General features: G+C 37.6%; 1 protein-coding gene across 1 annotated transcript in view; it reads right to left on the bottom strand.

Annotated features, from left to right (window-relative positions):
* Positions 1 to 17,069, bottom strand: part of snx30 (sorting nexin family member 30) — a 35,185-nt gene that overhangs the window by 10,777 nt on the left and 7,339 nt on the right. The window contains exons 2-6 of the mRNA XM_059358245.1: positions 13,143 to 13,355; positions 7,826 to 7,936; positions 6,346 to 6,504; positions 5,223 to 5,412; positions 710 to 909 (exon numbers count right to left, since the gene is read on the bottom strand). Coding sequence (XP_059214228.1) covers positions 710 to 909; positions 5,223 to 5,412; positions 6,346 to 6,504; positions 7,826 to 7,936; positions 13,143 to 13,355 — 873 coding nt within the window. The remainder of the gene's footprint in view (positions 1 to 709; positions 910 to 5,222; positions 5,413 to 6,345; positions 6,505 to 7,825; positions 7,937 to 13,142; positions 13,356 to 17,069) is intronic.

Below are 17,069 nucleotides of genomic sequence, written 5' to 3'. Positions count from 1 at the left end.
CAGATTCAATAAGGTCACAATAAATGTTTCCTTTATTTCCTTTGTCTGATCCATCTCAGCCCCAATAAGTTTATTAAGTCATAAAACCAGATAGATGAAATAGATTTCATATCAACCAAAAAGGTTTACGGATGAAAAAAGTTGACAAAGACGAAAACGAAGGACATTTTCACTATAATTTTAGTTTGTTTTGTAATCGCAAAATACAGTTTCAGTTAGTTATCGTTTTTTAAAAAAAAAACTCTCCTTTTTATTTTTATTTTCAGTTAACAAAAATGTTTTTTCAATTCTAGTTTTCGTTATTTTGATAGTTTTCGTTAACTATAATAACCTTGGTGCTAACATGATGCTCAGTTGTTTTAATGATCAATCAACACTATAAACATGGATTAACACAATGTGCCACTGGAACACATGACAATATATAATAGATATTTCAGAAGAAAATCAGCCATTTCTAGCTTTAATAGTCATTTACCAAATTAACAATGTCTAGACTGTATGTCTGATATTTAATTTAGTTTTTAATTTAGTTTTTCTTTCAAAAATAAGGACATTTCTAAGTGACCTCAAACTTTTGAGCGCTACTGTATATCAAAAAGCATTTACCTTTTACGCAGCAATCCCAACCATTTATAATCGGGGTTGTTGTACTAACTTAGTTGCTTAGAACATCAAACAAACAAAAAAGGTCCCTGGTCCTCCTCACCTTCATGGACTCGATGTAGAGGACGTACTCTCTGAGGACCGGCAGGAAGTCCTGGCTCATGTTGTCACTCAGGTCCTCCATGGCTCCGCAGCACGTGTTGACGGAGCCGGCCACGCCCTCCAGGGGGCGCCGCAGCTCCTCCTCCGACGCCACCCAGCTGTTGTACACGGTGCCGTACTCACGCAGCTCCGTCAGGTACTCTAGTGGAGGAAACATAGAAATATTAATAAAAAGAACATGCGGTAAGACAGGCAAACAAGAAAAAAACATTTATACAATTAAATCTGCAGAATTTTCTCTTTCTTCACAGGCTGAACAGCACGATCGGTACAGCTGGGCGATATAAAAGATATAAAGATCTATCGATATTTTTTTTTAATGTGATACGGAATTAGACCATATAAAAAGACACAAAAACATGACACAAAAGACAAAAAAAACAATAAAAAGACGTAAATCACCCAAAAAAAGACACAAAGAAATAACCAAAAATGACACAAAAGACAAAAAAAATACCAAAAAAAAAATGTAAATCACCAAAAAAGACACAAAAAATGACACGAAATACAAAAAAAAATACCAAAAAAATATGTAAATCGCCAAGAAAGACAAAAATAACACAAAAGCCAAAAAACTAAAAGAAAAAAAAAGAAAATAGAAGATAAAGAATCGTATGATTTGGGGCGGGGCTACCTTTGATTGACAGGTCACTAACAAGGCGAGCCGTCATCAGGAGAGAAGCAGATATAACTTTATTGACACATTGCCGTGGATACGCATTGTTCTGCTTTATTACCATTATTTATATAGAGTCTATGCTTTGACTGAACATTTACTCTCACTTCATATTCAGCCTAAATATATATCGGAATATGACTTCTGGTCCATATTGCCCAGCCCTACTCTGTGTCTAGAATTTAAGTTAGAGCAGCAATCAAAGCAGCATTTTCTCTCTTTCTTCACAGCGAGATCAGCATGTTCAATTGCAGAATCTGTATTTGTAAATTACACATGATGAGAGAGACTAAACGGGCTGTTGAGTCAAACCTGAGACTACCTAAACCTAGAGACTAAAGAACTTCCTGTTTAAAACCTGTTTTTTATATTTATTCAGAATTTCTTCTGCTTTAGTATGTGAATGTGAAAACAACTTTCTAGTGACAAACTTTCCACAGAAGTCAACAAAACATTTCTGGGATGAGAGGGGCTTACCTAGTTTTGATTTATTTATTGATTGATTGATTGCTGCGATTTAAATTGAATAATTTTCTCATTTGTTGAGTATTTTATGAATCCCTCGCTCTATATACAACAGCACAAATTATGTTTAAAGCAAAAAAACTGCCAGCTAACATACTGAGACTTTTCTGTGAATGAGAAGGGGGGTTATAATTTGATTTAATAACTCACAGGGTGTAGACAACACGTTTTTGAATTTCAATCTGTTAAATTACACATGAGAGGCTAAACGGGCTGTTGAGTAGGGCTGGGCGAAATGGCCCTAAAAGAATATCACGATATTTCAGGCTATTTTTGCGATAACGATATTCTTGACGATATTACGAAATACTTAAAAAGATATAGAAAATATGATTTTTTTTAGTCTAAAAATCTAAAATGTAGTGTGAAGTGAAATTTCAACAGTTGCCAAATATAAAAAAAAAATACTCTTGACTCTTGAGTATGAGCAAATAATAGGGGTCTCGGGGGCATATTTTAATGACATTTTGTAAAATTAGAATAAAGGTTCTTGTATGTTTTATTTAAGGCATCTTATTTTGACAGTCTTCTTGTAAGTTCTTTGGTGGATTCTGCTAACACATCCATGTGCTCTTATTTTGAAAGCTGCATGTGTTTAGCGACAGAGAGTAAGTAGCTTTTTGTGATTAAAACAACTTTAACCACTACATCAAGAAGTAGGAATGTTGCCAATATCATGATATGCATTTTTTTTTAACCATAAAAAAAAAATACCAATATTATCGTGAACGATACGATATGGCACACCCCTACTGTTGAGTCAAACCTTCCTGCCATTTGGTTTATTTTTTACTCTCTGTCAGCTCGTAGGCTTCATTATCTACAGCTGCCTGAGTTTCCATCTTATCTCCTCCAATATGGAAACAAGGACCTTTCGTTTACGCTGCACATTTTTTCAGGCCGCAGCCTGCAACACGTCTGAACCCTGAACAGATGGAGACGAGGAGCGTTTCACACAGCAGATGTCAGGTATTTACCAGGATCACTAGTCATGCATGCTTATCAACCAGCAGCCACAGGGCCAAAGGTCTGTTCTCTCTAAAACACTGAATCAATACTGCAGAAGATTTCACACACAGGCTGGTGTTGGGTAAAGACGTAGCTAACCACAAGCACAATGGAGCAAAAAGCTGCTGAAAGTAGAAAGAGAAGTCAAAGAAGTACAAACTTGAGGCCGTGTTGAAAGCAGCACGGTTTAAAAATGTTGCTTCCTGGTGCCGAAAATACATGTTTGAAAGAAGTAACTGAAAGAGCACTGCAAAAACCAACTGATGAAAAATAAGAAATAAATAACTAGAATTAACTCTTTGGAGTTTGGGGCTATTTTGTTGGTTTTTGACTCTTTTTTTCGTTCTGCCTCATTATTATTTTGTCATTTTGACTTACTGGATCAACATTTTGAAACACAAAAAAACACAAAAAAAAAAAAAAAAAAAACACGTAAAAAAAAAACCAAACAAAACAAAACACAAAATTACAAAAAAACACTTTTTTTTTTTTTTTACACAAAAACACACTGAACACACACATAAAAACACAAAAAACACACACAAAAATGAGAAAAAACACAAAAAAATGAAAAAATTACCAAAAACACGGATGAAAACACACAAAAAACACAAAAAATAATACAAAAAACACGTTAAAAAAAAGATATTAAAAAAACGCACACAAAATTACAAAAAACACTTTTCTTTTCATAAAAAAAAAACACAAAAAAATGAAAAAATTACCAAAAACACGGATGAAAACACACATAAAAACCACAAAAAACACACACAAAAATTAGAAAAAACACAAAAAAATGAAAAAACCAAAAACACGGATAAAAACACAAAAAAATTACAAAAGATTGTATTAAAAATGTTGAAACGCACACTGCGTTTTTAACTTGTTTTTAGACACCTTTTTTTGCAGTGTACAACTTGAGGCCATGTTGCAAGCAGCACACACACCACAGTTTAAAAATGTTGCTTCCTCGTGCCTAAAATACATGTTTGAAAGAAGAAACTGAAAGTGGCTTCAGCTTTGTAGCCAAACAGTTTTTGTTACACCACAGGGCTTATACAGTTTGTAAAATGTATCCTGTGTAAACAGATTGAACTGTTAAATGGAAGATAAAAGACTAAAGAACTTCCTGTTTAAAACCTGTTTTTCTTATGTTTAGTTGTCCTTCTGCTTTAGTATGTGAATGTGAAAACAACTGTATAGTGACCAAGGTTATAGTAGTTTTGGATTTTTCATAAGTTTTTTGTTGTGATTTAGTTAGTTTTAATGAGTTTTTAGAGTGACTTTGCTAGTTTTTATATTTTTTTCACTATAATTTTAGCTAGTTTTGTAACCACAACATACAGTTTTAGTTAGTTATCGGACGCTCGTTAAGAAGAGTAAGAACGAGTCGAAGTGGCTCAGTCCTCCTGCAGCAGTCTCTCCCAGCTGCAGAGCCGGAGGGGATGTTAACCCCTTAGTGTCCAGTCTGCAAATTGCTAACAGGCTAACAGTTAGCTCTGTAGCAGTACAGTGTGTATGTGCTAACAGGCTAAAAAACAGTTAGCTCTGTAGCTGTACAGTGTGTATGTGCTAACAGGCTAACAGTTAGCTCTGTTGCAGTACAGTGTGTATGTGCTAACAGGCTAACAGTTAGCTCTGTAGCAGTACAGTGTGTTTGTGCTAACAGGCTAACAGTTAGCTCTGTAGCAGTATAGTGTGTATGTGCTAACAGGCTAACAGCTAGCTCTGTAGCAGTACAGTGTGTATGTGCTAACAGGCTAACAGTTAGCTCTGTAGCATTACAGTGTGTATGTGCTAACAATTAGCTCTGTAGCAGTACAGTGTGTATGTGCTAACAGGCTAACAGTTAGCTCTGTAGCAGTACAGTGTGTATGTGCTAACAGGCTAACAGTTAGCTCTGTAGCAGTACAGTGTGTATGTGCTGCTGCTGCAGGAGGTGTTCACTTAGCGATCTCTGTTTGTTTACAACAAGCACCAGACACTCTGTGCACAGTTAGTGATGCCGGTTAATTCACGATCACAATGTTTATGCACAGCGGAGACGCTGTGCATAATTAGCCATGCTGGTTTGTTTATGATCAGCTGTTGTGCTCTCTACACGTTTGGTTTCCCATTGGTCTCTATGTAACTAGTGTCCAATAAAAGGCAAAGAATCCAACAAAAACATCTTTAACAACAAAAACAAAGTAGTAAAGAAGGAGGCAGAAGAAGAATCCTGGACCTCCTCCTGGTTCTCCGGTACCTGACTGCTCCTTGAGGATCCTCTGGGCGATGCGGTCGATGGTTCCCAGTTTCTGGTTGAAGGTGTCCAGGTATTCTCCCATGGCGCAGAACTCGGCCGGCCGCCCTCGCAGCTTGTAGCCCCCGGCCACGTGCTTCACCGACTCGCCCACCTTGGTGAGCAGAGCCAGACCCTGGCGCTTGTTCAGGTCCTGCACACATACAGAAATGACCTCATTTATATTATATCCATAGTTACATTCAGGCATAAATAATAACAAACTAATCCATAATTATCTTGTGGCTAACATGCTGAAGTTGTTTTTTTTATATATTGTTCTAGTTCAGTTTGTTTGTGCTCCACTTTCTGTTGTTGAGTCCAATTATTTTACTGCTGCAACAACCCACACAGTCTCGTCTCACGTCTCAGATACTTAGAGACCAAATCTGTGACTGATGGCAGATCTTGAGAACACACACACAGACACACAGACACACACACAGACACACACACACACACACACACACACACAAACAGAGAGAGAGTAATTGTATATTTGTCATTGATTTGTCTCACACACATCTATTTCATTTTATCTATATATATATTTTATGAAATGTATCCACTTTGTTATTGATTATTGCTATAACATTGCTAAGTATATATATATATATACATATATATATATGTATATATATATATCTTACTGTTATTGTGTGTATTGTACTTTGGCAATATTGTTTGAAAACATTCATGCCAATAAAGCCTTTTTTTAAAATTGAATTGAATAGAGAGAGAAAGAGGCACACACACAAGCGCACACACACACACACACACACACACGAGCGCACACACACACACACACACACACACAAGCACGCACACACACACACAAGCGCACACACACACACAAGCACACACACACACACCCTTTTGCTGGTAGATTTCTGCTGAGATAACTTTTTTTTTATTTGCATCATAACACACAATGTGACGATGTGCTTCATAAAACTAATTACATACAAGCATGTGATCCTAAATGTCTGACTGACTTTATGTGTTGATCATGTGGTGAGAAATCACTGCTTTGATTTCTGCTCCCCAATAATGAAACCAGGACCTTCCCTCCCTGGTGTGGTCTCACCTTGGCGGTGAGGAAAGCGTTGAGGTGAGGGTTGAAGGAGAGGACCGGGTGGTCGGCGACTCTCTTCAGGAACTTGTCCAGAGCTTTCATCCTCGTCTCCACAAACTCCTCCGAGAAACGATCCACCACGCCCTTCATCACAAACTTCTCTGGCAAGGGCTGAAGAGGAAGAGAGAGGAGGAGGAGGAGGAGGAGGAGGAGGAGGAGGAGGAGGAGGAGGAGGAGGAGGAGAGAGATAAGTTAAGATCCTCACAGCAGAAAGCAGGACGGTGGGTTATTGTGCACTGCAAAAAAAAGGTGTTTAGTCTAAAAACCAGATCAAACAGTAAATCTGAGGGAAATGATCTTGCTGCATGGACAGATAATTTACCTTGACAAGATTTCTGAAATTAAGATTATTAAATCTAGAAATAAGCATGTTGAACGCTTAAAATAATAAATTAACTCTTAAAACAAGATAAATTAAAGCTGCCAGCAGTGATGAACTGGCCCGAGCAGAGTGACCTGCAAAAAACACAAATCTTATCAAGTATTTTCTTCTTATATCTAGCAATAGTATCTTAATTATCTTGTTTTGAGTATAATTTACCTACTGACCATAGCTTTATGTGCTTATTTTAAGAAAAATGTGTCTTTTTGTAACTAAAATGAGTGAATAACCTCTTCACAGGGGTTTCAGTCTTGTGTAAAGACTTGTTTTTAGGATTGACATTGTGAGCTTTTTCATGCTTTTCAATCTATTCAACTGTTGAATATGGTGAGTTTTTACCTAAAATATTGGTTCCAGTTGAGAGTTTTAGTTGCATGTAGTTTAAATGTTATTACAAAAGCATTTTCTACCACCAGTATCTACCCACAGATACTGAAATGAGAAGAAAAACGTGCTAATTTCTAGTATTTCTGGCTTATTTTAATGTTACTACAGTTGGACTTTTCAAGCCACAATTGCTCAAAATAAGAATTTTTGGATTTATTTTAAGACATCGTTGTTTTTCCAGTACCTAGATATTTTTACTTACTTTAAGAATTCTTACAAAGAAAAATGTACTTACTGCACTGGCAGATAATTTACTTGTTTCAAGCATGTATTTGCTTAATTCTAGTTATTTATATCTCATTTTCTGTCAGTTAGTTTTTGCAGTGCACTGCAAATTATTTGTTTCTTACCAAGATAAAAAAAAAACTTTAGATTTAGAAGTGTTAAAGTTTTGTTTTTTATCTTGGTAAGAAACTAATAATCATCAGGTCACTCTGCTCGGGCCAGTTCATCACTGCTGGCAGCTTTAATTTATCTGGTTTTAAGAGTTAATTTCTTATTTTAAGTGTTCAACATGCTTATTTCTAGATTTAATAATCTTAATTTAAGAAATCTTGTCAAGGTAAATTATCTGTCCATGCAGCAAGATCATTTCCCTCAGATTTACTGTTTGATCTGGTTTTTAACCCCCCTTTTTTTTGCAGTGTGGTTCATTTGACCTACAGGAATGAGGTGGGTCGGCTGGCTGTCCTCCAGCTTGATTCTCAGCCAGTCAAAGTCCTGGTAACGCCGCCGCACGGAGTACTCCGGCAGGTCAAACTCTACCCGTGTTGTCTGGAGAGAAAAAACACACACATAAGCAGATTTGCTGTGTTACCTGAGAAGATTCCTTCTAAAAGACGGCACATTAGCACACAATTTATAGCTACACATTAGAGCAGAGGGTAGTCATGTCTCTGAGCCATCTAGGATTACTGCACATGTTATTGACCTTCAAATATAGCTGACAGTGCACACACACACAAACAGCCTCTCTATCTCTGTTTCTGACAATACAGTAAGGCTGCACAATTAATCCAATTTTAATCGTGATCACGATTTTGGCCGCCACGATTAAATTAACCTGATCGTCTGCGATATTTCCATTTTAAAATGCGTCTCTCCTGCATATCTAATCAACACTTTCTACACCAGTAGTCCACCAACCACCAGGGGGTGGGGCCGTTTTTCTCCCCTGAAAAAAGCCTGGTTGCTGATTGGATAGAACGCTAAGCAGGATGTGACGTAGTACTGGACGCCACAACAACACGCAACATTTGTAAAAGCCGGTGAAGCAGTGTTGCCAACTTAGCGACTTTGTTGCTATATTTAGCGACTTTTCAGACCCCCTTAATGACTATTTTTCAATAAAGTGACTGGCAACAAATCCAGCGACTTTTTCTGGTGTTATTGGAGACTTTTGGAGACTCGTTCTTACTCTTCTTAACGAGCCGCGAGGGCCGGAGGCTCGTTAAGAAGAGTAAGAACGAGTACAAGCGGCACAGTCCTCCTGCAGCAGTCTTTCCCAGCTGCAGAGCCGGAGGGAATGCTAACCCCTTAGCGTCCAGTCTGCAAATTGCTAAGAGGCTAGCAGTTAGCTCTGTAGCAGTACAGTGTGTATGTGCTAACAGGCTAACAGTTAGCTCTGTAGCAGTACAGTGTGTATGTGCTAACAGGCTAACAGTTAGCTCTGTAGCAGTACAGTGTGTATGTGCTGCTGCTGCAGGAGGTGTTCACTTAGCGATCTCTGTTTGTTTACAACAAGCACCAGACACTAAAAACTGTTGCTATTGTTTGTTTAAAAGTAGTGCAATAAAAATACAGATGTTTTCCCTAACATGATGAATAATCGTGATTAATAATCGTGATTACAATAATCGTGATTACAATAATCGTGATTACCATTTTGGCCATAATCGTGCAGCCCTAGTGCACCAACACACAAACACCCTCTCTCTCTCTCTTTCTGACAACACAGTGTTAAAAACAGCCCCCACATGCTCTCAATTAACACTTTGTGTTCATGTTGGACTGTGATATTTGTCTACAGCCTCTGAGCCCAAAGAGCTCCATGGTGCACACGGCAACCGTCGCCATGACGCCACCCGGCGGCTCCTGGCAGTGTCTCCCCCTGAATCTGTTTCTTTCATTACACGATGGAAAGGCTCTGAAGCTGTGATCCCCTGCTGAAAGTCAGTGCAAATTAAGTTCTGTCAGGCAGAGCGGAGGCTCGGAGATCTGCTGCTCTGCTCGCTGGCAGACAGATGTTAAGTATGCGACAGGGCCTCCACCCGCTACACACCAGCCAGTGAATTAATCTCCACTCGGAATATAAATCTTTTCTGGGGAAGGTTAAGGGGAAGAGTTTTCCTAACAGGAGTCCGATCTGTTTCATCACCACTGGGACACATTCTTTACATGAAGATGGCAACATTAGTATCCATTCTTATATTCAGGCGGCTCAGGACCAGATTTGAAAAGAATGGGGACATGCTGGACAAAAGCACCAAATTTTTTCCACATAGGTTTCAATTTTTGGTAGGAGCCACTTCATCAAGACTGTGGATGGGAGATGGCAGCCATATAACGTCTATGAGAACCAATTTATCTTCCAAGCCACTTGCACGTTGGCTTCACTTTTTGGGCCTCGACTAGGGATCTAGTCTCCTTTCGTCCTTTCAAAATAAAAGCGTCCGTTATCAAAACAGGCTTTTGCATAGTCCTGTATATATATCTTTTTTTCCCCATCTATTTATGTATGCATGCAGCGATTAATCGATAAATTGATTGTTAACGTTATAGATGCTCGAGTTAGCAGGTTTCGTCCAAACGCCCATCCCTAGCCTCGACCTGGTCCTCAGAATGCTAACATGTACCACCTATAATAGTCAGGAGGCTGAGCTGAATAAAGGAGACACGCCGGACAAAAGCACCAAATTTTTTCCATACATGCTCTCTATCACTTTAGGTTTCAATATTCTGTAGGAGCCATATAAAGTCTATGAGAACCAATTTATCTTCCAAGCCACTTGCACGTTGGCTTCACTTTTTGGGCCTTAACTAGGGATCTAGTCTCCTTTCGTCCTTTCAAAATAAAAGCGTCTGTTATCAAAACAGGCTTTTGCATACTCCTTTAAATATATCTTTTATTTTGCCCATGTATGCATGCAGCGATTAATCAATAAATTGATAATTAACGTTATAGATGCTCAAGTTAGCAGGTTTCGTCCAAACGCCCATCCCTAGCCTCGACCAGTTCCTCAGAATGCTAACATGTACCACCTATAATAGTCAGGAGGCGGAGCTAAATAAAGGGGACACGCCGGACAAAACGCCAAATTTTTTCCACATACTCTCTATCACTTTAGGTTTCAATTTTTGGTGGGAGCCACTTCATCAAGATTGTGGATCGGAGATGGCACCCATATAAAGTCTATGAGAACCAATTTATCTTCCAAGCCACTTGTACGTTGGCTTCACTTTTTGGGCCTCGACTAGGGATCTAGTCTCCTTTCGTCCTTTCAAAATAAAAGCGTCTGTTATCAAAACAGGCTTTTGCATAGTCCTGTATATATATCTTTTATTTTGCCCATGTATGCATGCAGCGATTAATCAATAAATTGATAATTTACCTTATAGATGCTCGAGTTCCTCAGAATGCTAACATGTACCACCTATAATAGTCAGGAGGCGGAGCTAAATAAAGGGGACACGCCGGACAAAAGCATTTTTTTTAACATACTCTCTATCACTGAACGATCGGCCGTGTTTCAGTTCAGCGAGGACAGAAACGATACAGATTGTTTAAAATTCCACGTGATCGACCAAAATCTTAATTTCTTCTCTATTAATTGATCATCGATTAATTATTCCCATCCCTAGTCGAGGCCCAAAAAGTGAAGCCTGCATTCTTTCTATTGGCCAGTAGGGGGCGACTCTACTGGTTGCAAAAAGAAATCAGATTGTATGCAGAACTCTAAAATATTACCCTACTTCAGTTCTCACTTGATTTATGACCTCATTAAAAAAATCCTAAATTGCTAGTTTGAAGTCTTTTTCAATACAGCATGATGCTTTTTGTAAATTATGTTCTCCTTTCGAGTAAATAGAAGGTACAATGGGGACCTGTCAATCAGGACAGAAGCAGAGCGATGTGTATCCATGGTACTGAGCTTAAAATAGCCATGTACTTGTTTTTGGCTGTTGTCTGTGTTTCTCCTTAGAACTTTGGCCCTTTCACAGTGTGCTTTCACTTCATGTAACATTTTGATCCCCTAAATATGTCTTATTCAGCATTTTACTAAGAGATTGACTTGTTACAGTCAGCTGTTCATGTTTTTTCCGGTATGTACTTTTTATTTTAAGCATGTAAAGGTCTGTAAAAGTGTAAAAGTCCGCTCACTCTGCGTGTCTCCATTACAAAAAGGCCCCAGAGGGATTTAGAGACTTCGGAGGTGACGTACCTTTTTTTGCTTAGCGACAGTTTCGACCGTGACGTCACATACGCAACGGATTAAACATGGGAGACTCAACTGTGGCCACCGTCGCTAACTGATAAATAAACAAAGCAGCATGGCTAATTATGCACAGCGTCTCTGCAGATGATTATAAACATCGTGATCTTGAATTAACCGGCAAGATAAATCAGTGTATCAGTAGTGTGTTCTGATGTTATCGTATCATTTCTGGCTGATACGATAACATCAGAACACACTTGAGAGGTCAAATTCCTATTCTGATGTTATCCTATCAGCCAGAGCATCCACTATAGGATATGCTAGGCTGATTCCTCTAATGAGTTTGTCTTTTCCCATAAAACTGAAATCCTAAACTGTGCCAGGTCACGCAATCCTGCATTAATGTCTTATATATGTATGTTCAACGGATTTATACTACACTAACTGTGGACTTAACGAGCCTCCGGCCCCCGCGGCTCGCTAAGAAGAGTAAGAACAAGTCTCCAAAAGTCTCCAATAACTCCAGAAAAAAGTCGCTGAATTTGGGCCATTTTTCTCCCCTGTAAAAAGCCTGGTTGCTGATTGGATAGAACGCTAAGCAGGATGTGACGTAGTACTGGACGCCACAACAACACGCGCCATTTGTAAAAGCCGGCGAAGCAGTGTTGCCAACTTGGCAACTTTGTTGCTATATTTAGCGACTTTTCAGACCCCCTTAGCGACTATTTTTCAAAAGCAACTGGAGACAAATCCAGCAACTTTTTCTGGTGTTATTGGAGACTTTTGGAGACTCGTTCTTACTCTTCTTAACGAGCCGCGGGGGCCGGAGGCTCGTTAAGAAGAGGAAGAACGAGTCGAAGCGGCACAGTCCTCCTGCAGCAGTCTCTCCAAGCTGCAGAGCCAGAGGGGATGTTAACCCCTTAGCGTCCAGTCTGCAAATTGCTAACAGGCTAACAGTTAGCTCTGTAGCAGTACAGTGTGTATGTGCTAACAGGCTAACAGTTAGCTCTGTAGCAATACAGTGTGTATGTGCTAACAGGCTAACAGTGAGCTCTGTAGCAGTACAGTGTGTATGTGCTAACAGGCTAATAGTTAGCTCTGTAGCAGTGCAGTGTGTATGTGCTAACAGGCTAACAGTTAGCTCTGTAGCAGTACAGTGTGTATGTGCTAACAGGCTAACAGTTAGCTCTGTAGCAGTACAGTGTGTATGTGCTAACAGGCTAACAGTTAGCTCTGTAGCAGTACAGTGTGTATGTGCTAACAGGCTAACAGTTAGCTCTGTAGCAGTACAGTGTGTATGTGCTGCTGCTGCAGGAGGTGTTCACTTAGCGATCTCTGTTTGTTTACAACAAGCACCAGACACTCTGTGCACAGTTAGTGATGCCGGTTTATTCATGATCACTATGTTTATGATCAGTGGAGACGCTGTGCATAATTAGCCATGCTGCTTTGTTTATGATCAGTTGCTATTGTTTGTTTAAAAGTAGTGCAATAAAAACACAGACGTTACAGGTGGACAGTATCACCACCAGCCAGTATCTGACCTTGGTGGAGACCCTGTAGGTGATGTAGGTCTCCATGGTTGAAACGTGCTTCTTCGGGTCGTCGACGGTGACGAACAGGTCCCGTGTTTCAGCATACAGGTCTGGGACGTCGGTGTCCAGGTCGTCGTCCAGCTGCAGCCTGTTGAACAGCGAGGACGTGGAGGCGGGACTCGACGTCTCTACCGGCGTCCCATTGGTCAGCCCCGCTTCCTGCTGCACAGAGACAATGGAGGCGTCAAATCACATGCTGCAGTGTGGAGCTGGTGCTAACAAAGAGCTGATGGATTGATGCTGATGGTTTCTGTGGGTCAATGGGGCTGTTGTTGAGGCCGAGCACCCTCCCTGCATCATCTGACACTACTGCTGCCGCTCTAATTGAATGATGGATGAGAGGAGAGAAATGGAGCATTTGTGGACTGAGGATACATTTCAACAGCCTTAATACGAGAGAATTCACTCTGTGGGGAAACAATGGCTTGTTATCCTATCTCTATCTTTACCTCTACACTATTTTGTTTTATTTGTTATAGAAAATGTTTGTGTTTGTGTTTCCATTAACATCTGCTTGATGATGAATATTTTATAAAGATAGATAATATTTCCTGTGAAGTGCCCTTTATGGACAAACTGGCGTACGGTGCATTAAGGCAGTAGTTCTCAACCTTTTTGAGTTGCGACGAATTTTGGACAAATAATGAAGCAGACAACTAAAACATCTCTCTGACCAAAATATTACATAAAATTAAGCAAAAAAGGACTCAAATTGACCACAAAAAGGCACAAATTGATCAAAAAAGACAAAATGACCAAAAAAAGACACAAAATGGCCCTAAAAAGACACAAAATGACAAAAAAAGACACAATATGACCAAAAAAGACACAAAATGACCAAAAAACACACAAAATGGCCCTAAAAAAACACAAAATGACTAAAAAAACGACATAAAATGACCAAAAACAGGAAACAAAATGACCAAAAAGACACAAAAAGACCAAAAAAGACACAAAATCACCAAAAAAAGACACAATAAGACCAAAAAAGACACAATAAGACCAAAAAAGACACAAAATGACCAAAAAAAAGACACAAAATGACCAAAAAAGACACAAAATGATCAAAAAAGACACAAAATGATCAAAAAAGAAACAAAATGATCAAAAAGACACAATATGACCAAAAAAGAAACAAAATGACCAAAAAAAGACACAAAATGATCCAAAAAAAGACACAACATGACCAAAAAAAGACACAATATGACCAAAAAAGACAAAAAATGATCAAAAAAGACATAAAATGATCAAAAAAATACCCAAAATGACCAAAAAAAAGACAAAATGACCAAAAAACAAACACAAAATAACCAAAAAAGACACACATTGACCACAAAATGATAAAAAAAATACACAAAATGACCAAAAAAAAGACACAAAATGATCAAAAAAGACACAAAATGACCAAAGAAGACACAAATTGACCACAAATTGACCACAAAATCACCAAAAAAAGACACAAAATTACCACAAAAGACGCAAAATGACCAAAAAAATACACAAAATGATTTAAAAAAAAACACACACACAATATGTCCAAAAAAGACACAAAATGACCCAAAAAAGACATTAAATGACCAAAAAGACTAAAACACATTAACACATGAACACTTTAACAATTGGGGTCCCAACCCCAAGGTTGAGAATAGCTGCATTAATCAAGACGAGCACTATCTGGTTCTACAAAAACAGATCTGATAAATATTACTGGGAGGTTTGAAGACGACACTCTCCCACGGGTACGTTAGTGTAAATATGTGCTGTCAGACTTGTTGCAGCACTTTAAATTTTTCAGTGATTTCTATGGCAGCAAATAGAGAATAAACAATACATGTTCCCCTGCAGGCTCCATCCAAACACAGCAAGAGTCCTCAGAAAAAAACTATAAAAAGGAAATAACAAAAGTGAAATGAAGAGACAACCTGTGGATTTAGACACACTATTATTAGAATAAAAAAAGAAATATGTGGTTGTTTTATAACTCTTGGTGCTGTTTGAATCCAAGGGATTTTAAACTACAGTAGTTTTTCTACACTGGATTAATCCTGCACGTGTAGCAGAGACTCTGAGAATCTAAAACAGCAGGAGCTGCTAGCAGCAGAATGTTAAATGTAAGCAAAGAATAAAATGTAAACACTGACAGGAAGATAGCAGAGCTGGATCAGTAACATGATCTCACTACAGAAACCTGAACTGACACATTTGATATAAAGCTCAATATCATCATGTTGAATATTCTTTAAATCAGTTCATAATCTAATGTTCTTTACATTGTCAAACCATTTTAGACATGAAAACTGTGTAAGAAAAAAATAAATGAAAAAGTCAAATAAATAACTAAATCAAAATCAGTAATATATGTTAAATATCAATCGATTGCTGACCATTTAAAAAATACAAAGAAAATAAATAAAATTAAATATAATTAAATAAAATGAAATATAATTAAATGCAATTAAATATAATAAAATATAATGAAATTAAATTAAATTAAATTAAATATAATTAAATACAATAAAATATAATAAAATAAAATATAATGAAATTAAATAAAATATAATAAAATAAAATATAATGAAATGAAATTAAATTAATAATTAAATACAATTAAATATCATAAAATATAATTAAATTAAATTAAATATAATTAAATTAAATAGTATTAAATACAATGAAATATAATAAAATATAATTAAATTTAATTAAATATAATTAATACAATTAAATATAATTCAATTAAATTAAATTGACCACAAAATTAACAAAAAATAAATAAATATGACCAAAAAAAAAAAGAATATGACCAAAAAAAAAGAATATGACCAAAAAAAAAAAAAAGAATATGACCAAAAATTAAATTAAATTAAATTAAATTAAATTAAATTCATAAAGACAATTTCTAATCCACCCCAAGTATTGCTTTTTGTAAATATATTTTGCATATTGGGCAAAATGTATGTCTGTGATAACGAATACTGCGTGATTGATAAACAGATCGGTCTCTACTGAAAAGCCTCCTCAGCCATGAAGAATGAACGACTTTCCTCCAGGTTAAGGTGCAAACAGGAGATCAGCTAATGTTCAACTTTAACCACTTTTTCTCCAACACACACACACATTATCTCTTCTCTTGCCAGAAGTCGCCATGTGTGCAACTTTCTAATTCAATCAGTTAAAACAGTAAAAAAAATTTAAAAAAAAAGTGCTACCTCGCTGTCTCTCACTACTCACACACTAAAATTAAGCAAAAAAGGACTCAAATTGACCACAAAAAGACACAAATTGACCAAAAAAGACAAAATGACCAAAAAAAGACACAAAATGGCCCTAAAAAGACACAAAATGACTAAAAAAACACACTAAATGACCAAAAAAAGACACAATTTGACCACAAAATTATCAAAAAAGACACAAAATGACCAGAAAAGACAGAAAATGACCAGAAAAGACAGAAAATGCCCAAAATGACCAAAAAGATTACATTACCAAGAACATTACCAAAAAATAAAGACACAAAATGACCCTAATGTTCAACTTTAACCACTTTCTCCAACACACACACATTATCTCTTCTCTTGCCAGAAGTCGTTGTGTGTGCAACTTTCTAATTCAATCAGTGCTACCTCGCTGTCTCTCACTACTCACACACTCTGCAACTCCACACGCTGACCACACACACACACACACACACACACACACACAGAGAGACAGCTGCTGACATCAGTGCCCTCTCACACTGAGCTGTAACCTGCTCTGGTAATCACAGAGAGATAATTGCAGCGTGTTGCATCATGACACCAGTGTGAATGAACAACCAGGACACACAACACAGACAGAGATGAAAAAATGAAAATATTACACTGGGGGAGCAGATCT

This window comes from Centropristis striata, chromosome 19 (genome assembly GCF_030273125.1).
Source record: "Centropristis striata isolate RG_2023a ecotype Rhode Island chromosome 19, C.striata_1.0, whole genome shotgun sequence".
Taxonomy (NCBI): domain Eukaryota; kingdom Metazoa; phylum Chordata; class Actinopteri; order Perciformes; family Serranidae; genus Centropristis; species Centropristis striata.
The sequence above is the reverse complement of the archived record's forward strand: the minus strand, read 5'-3'. Positions and strand labels throughout refer to the sequence as shown.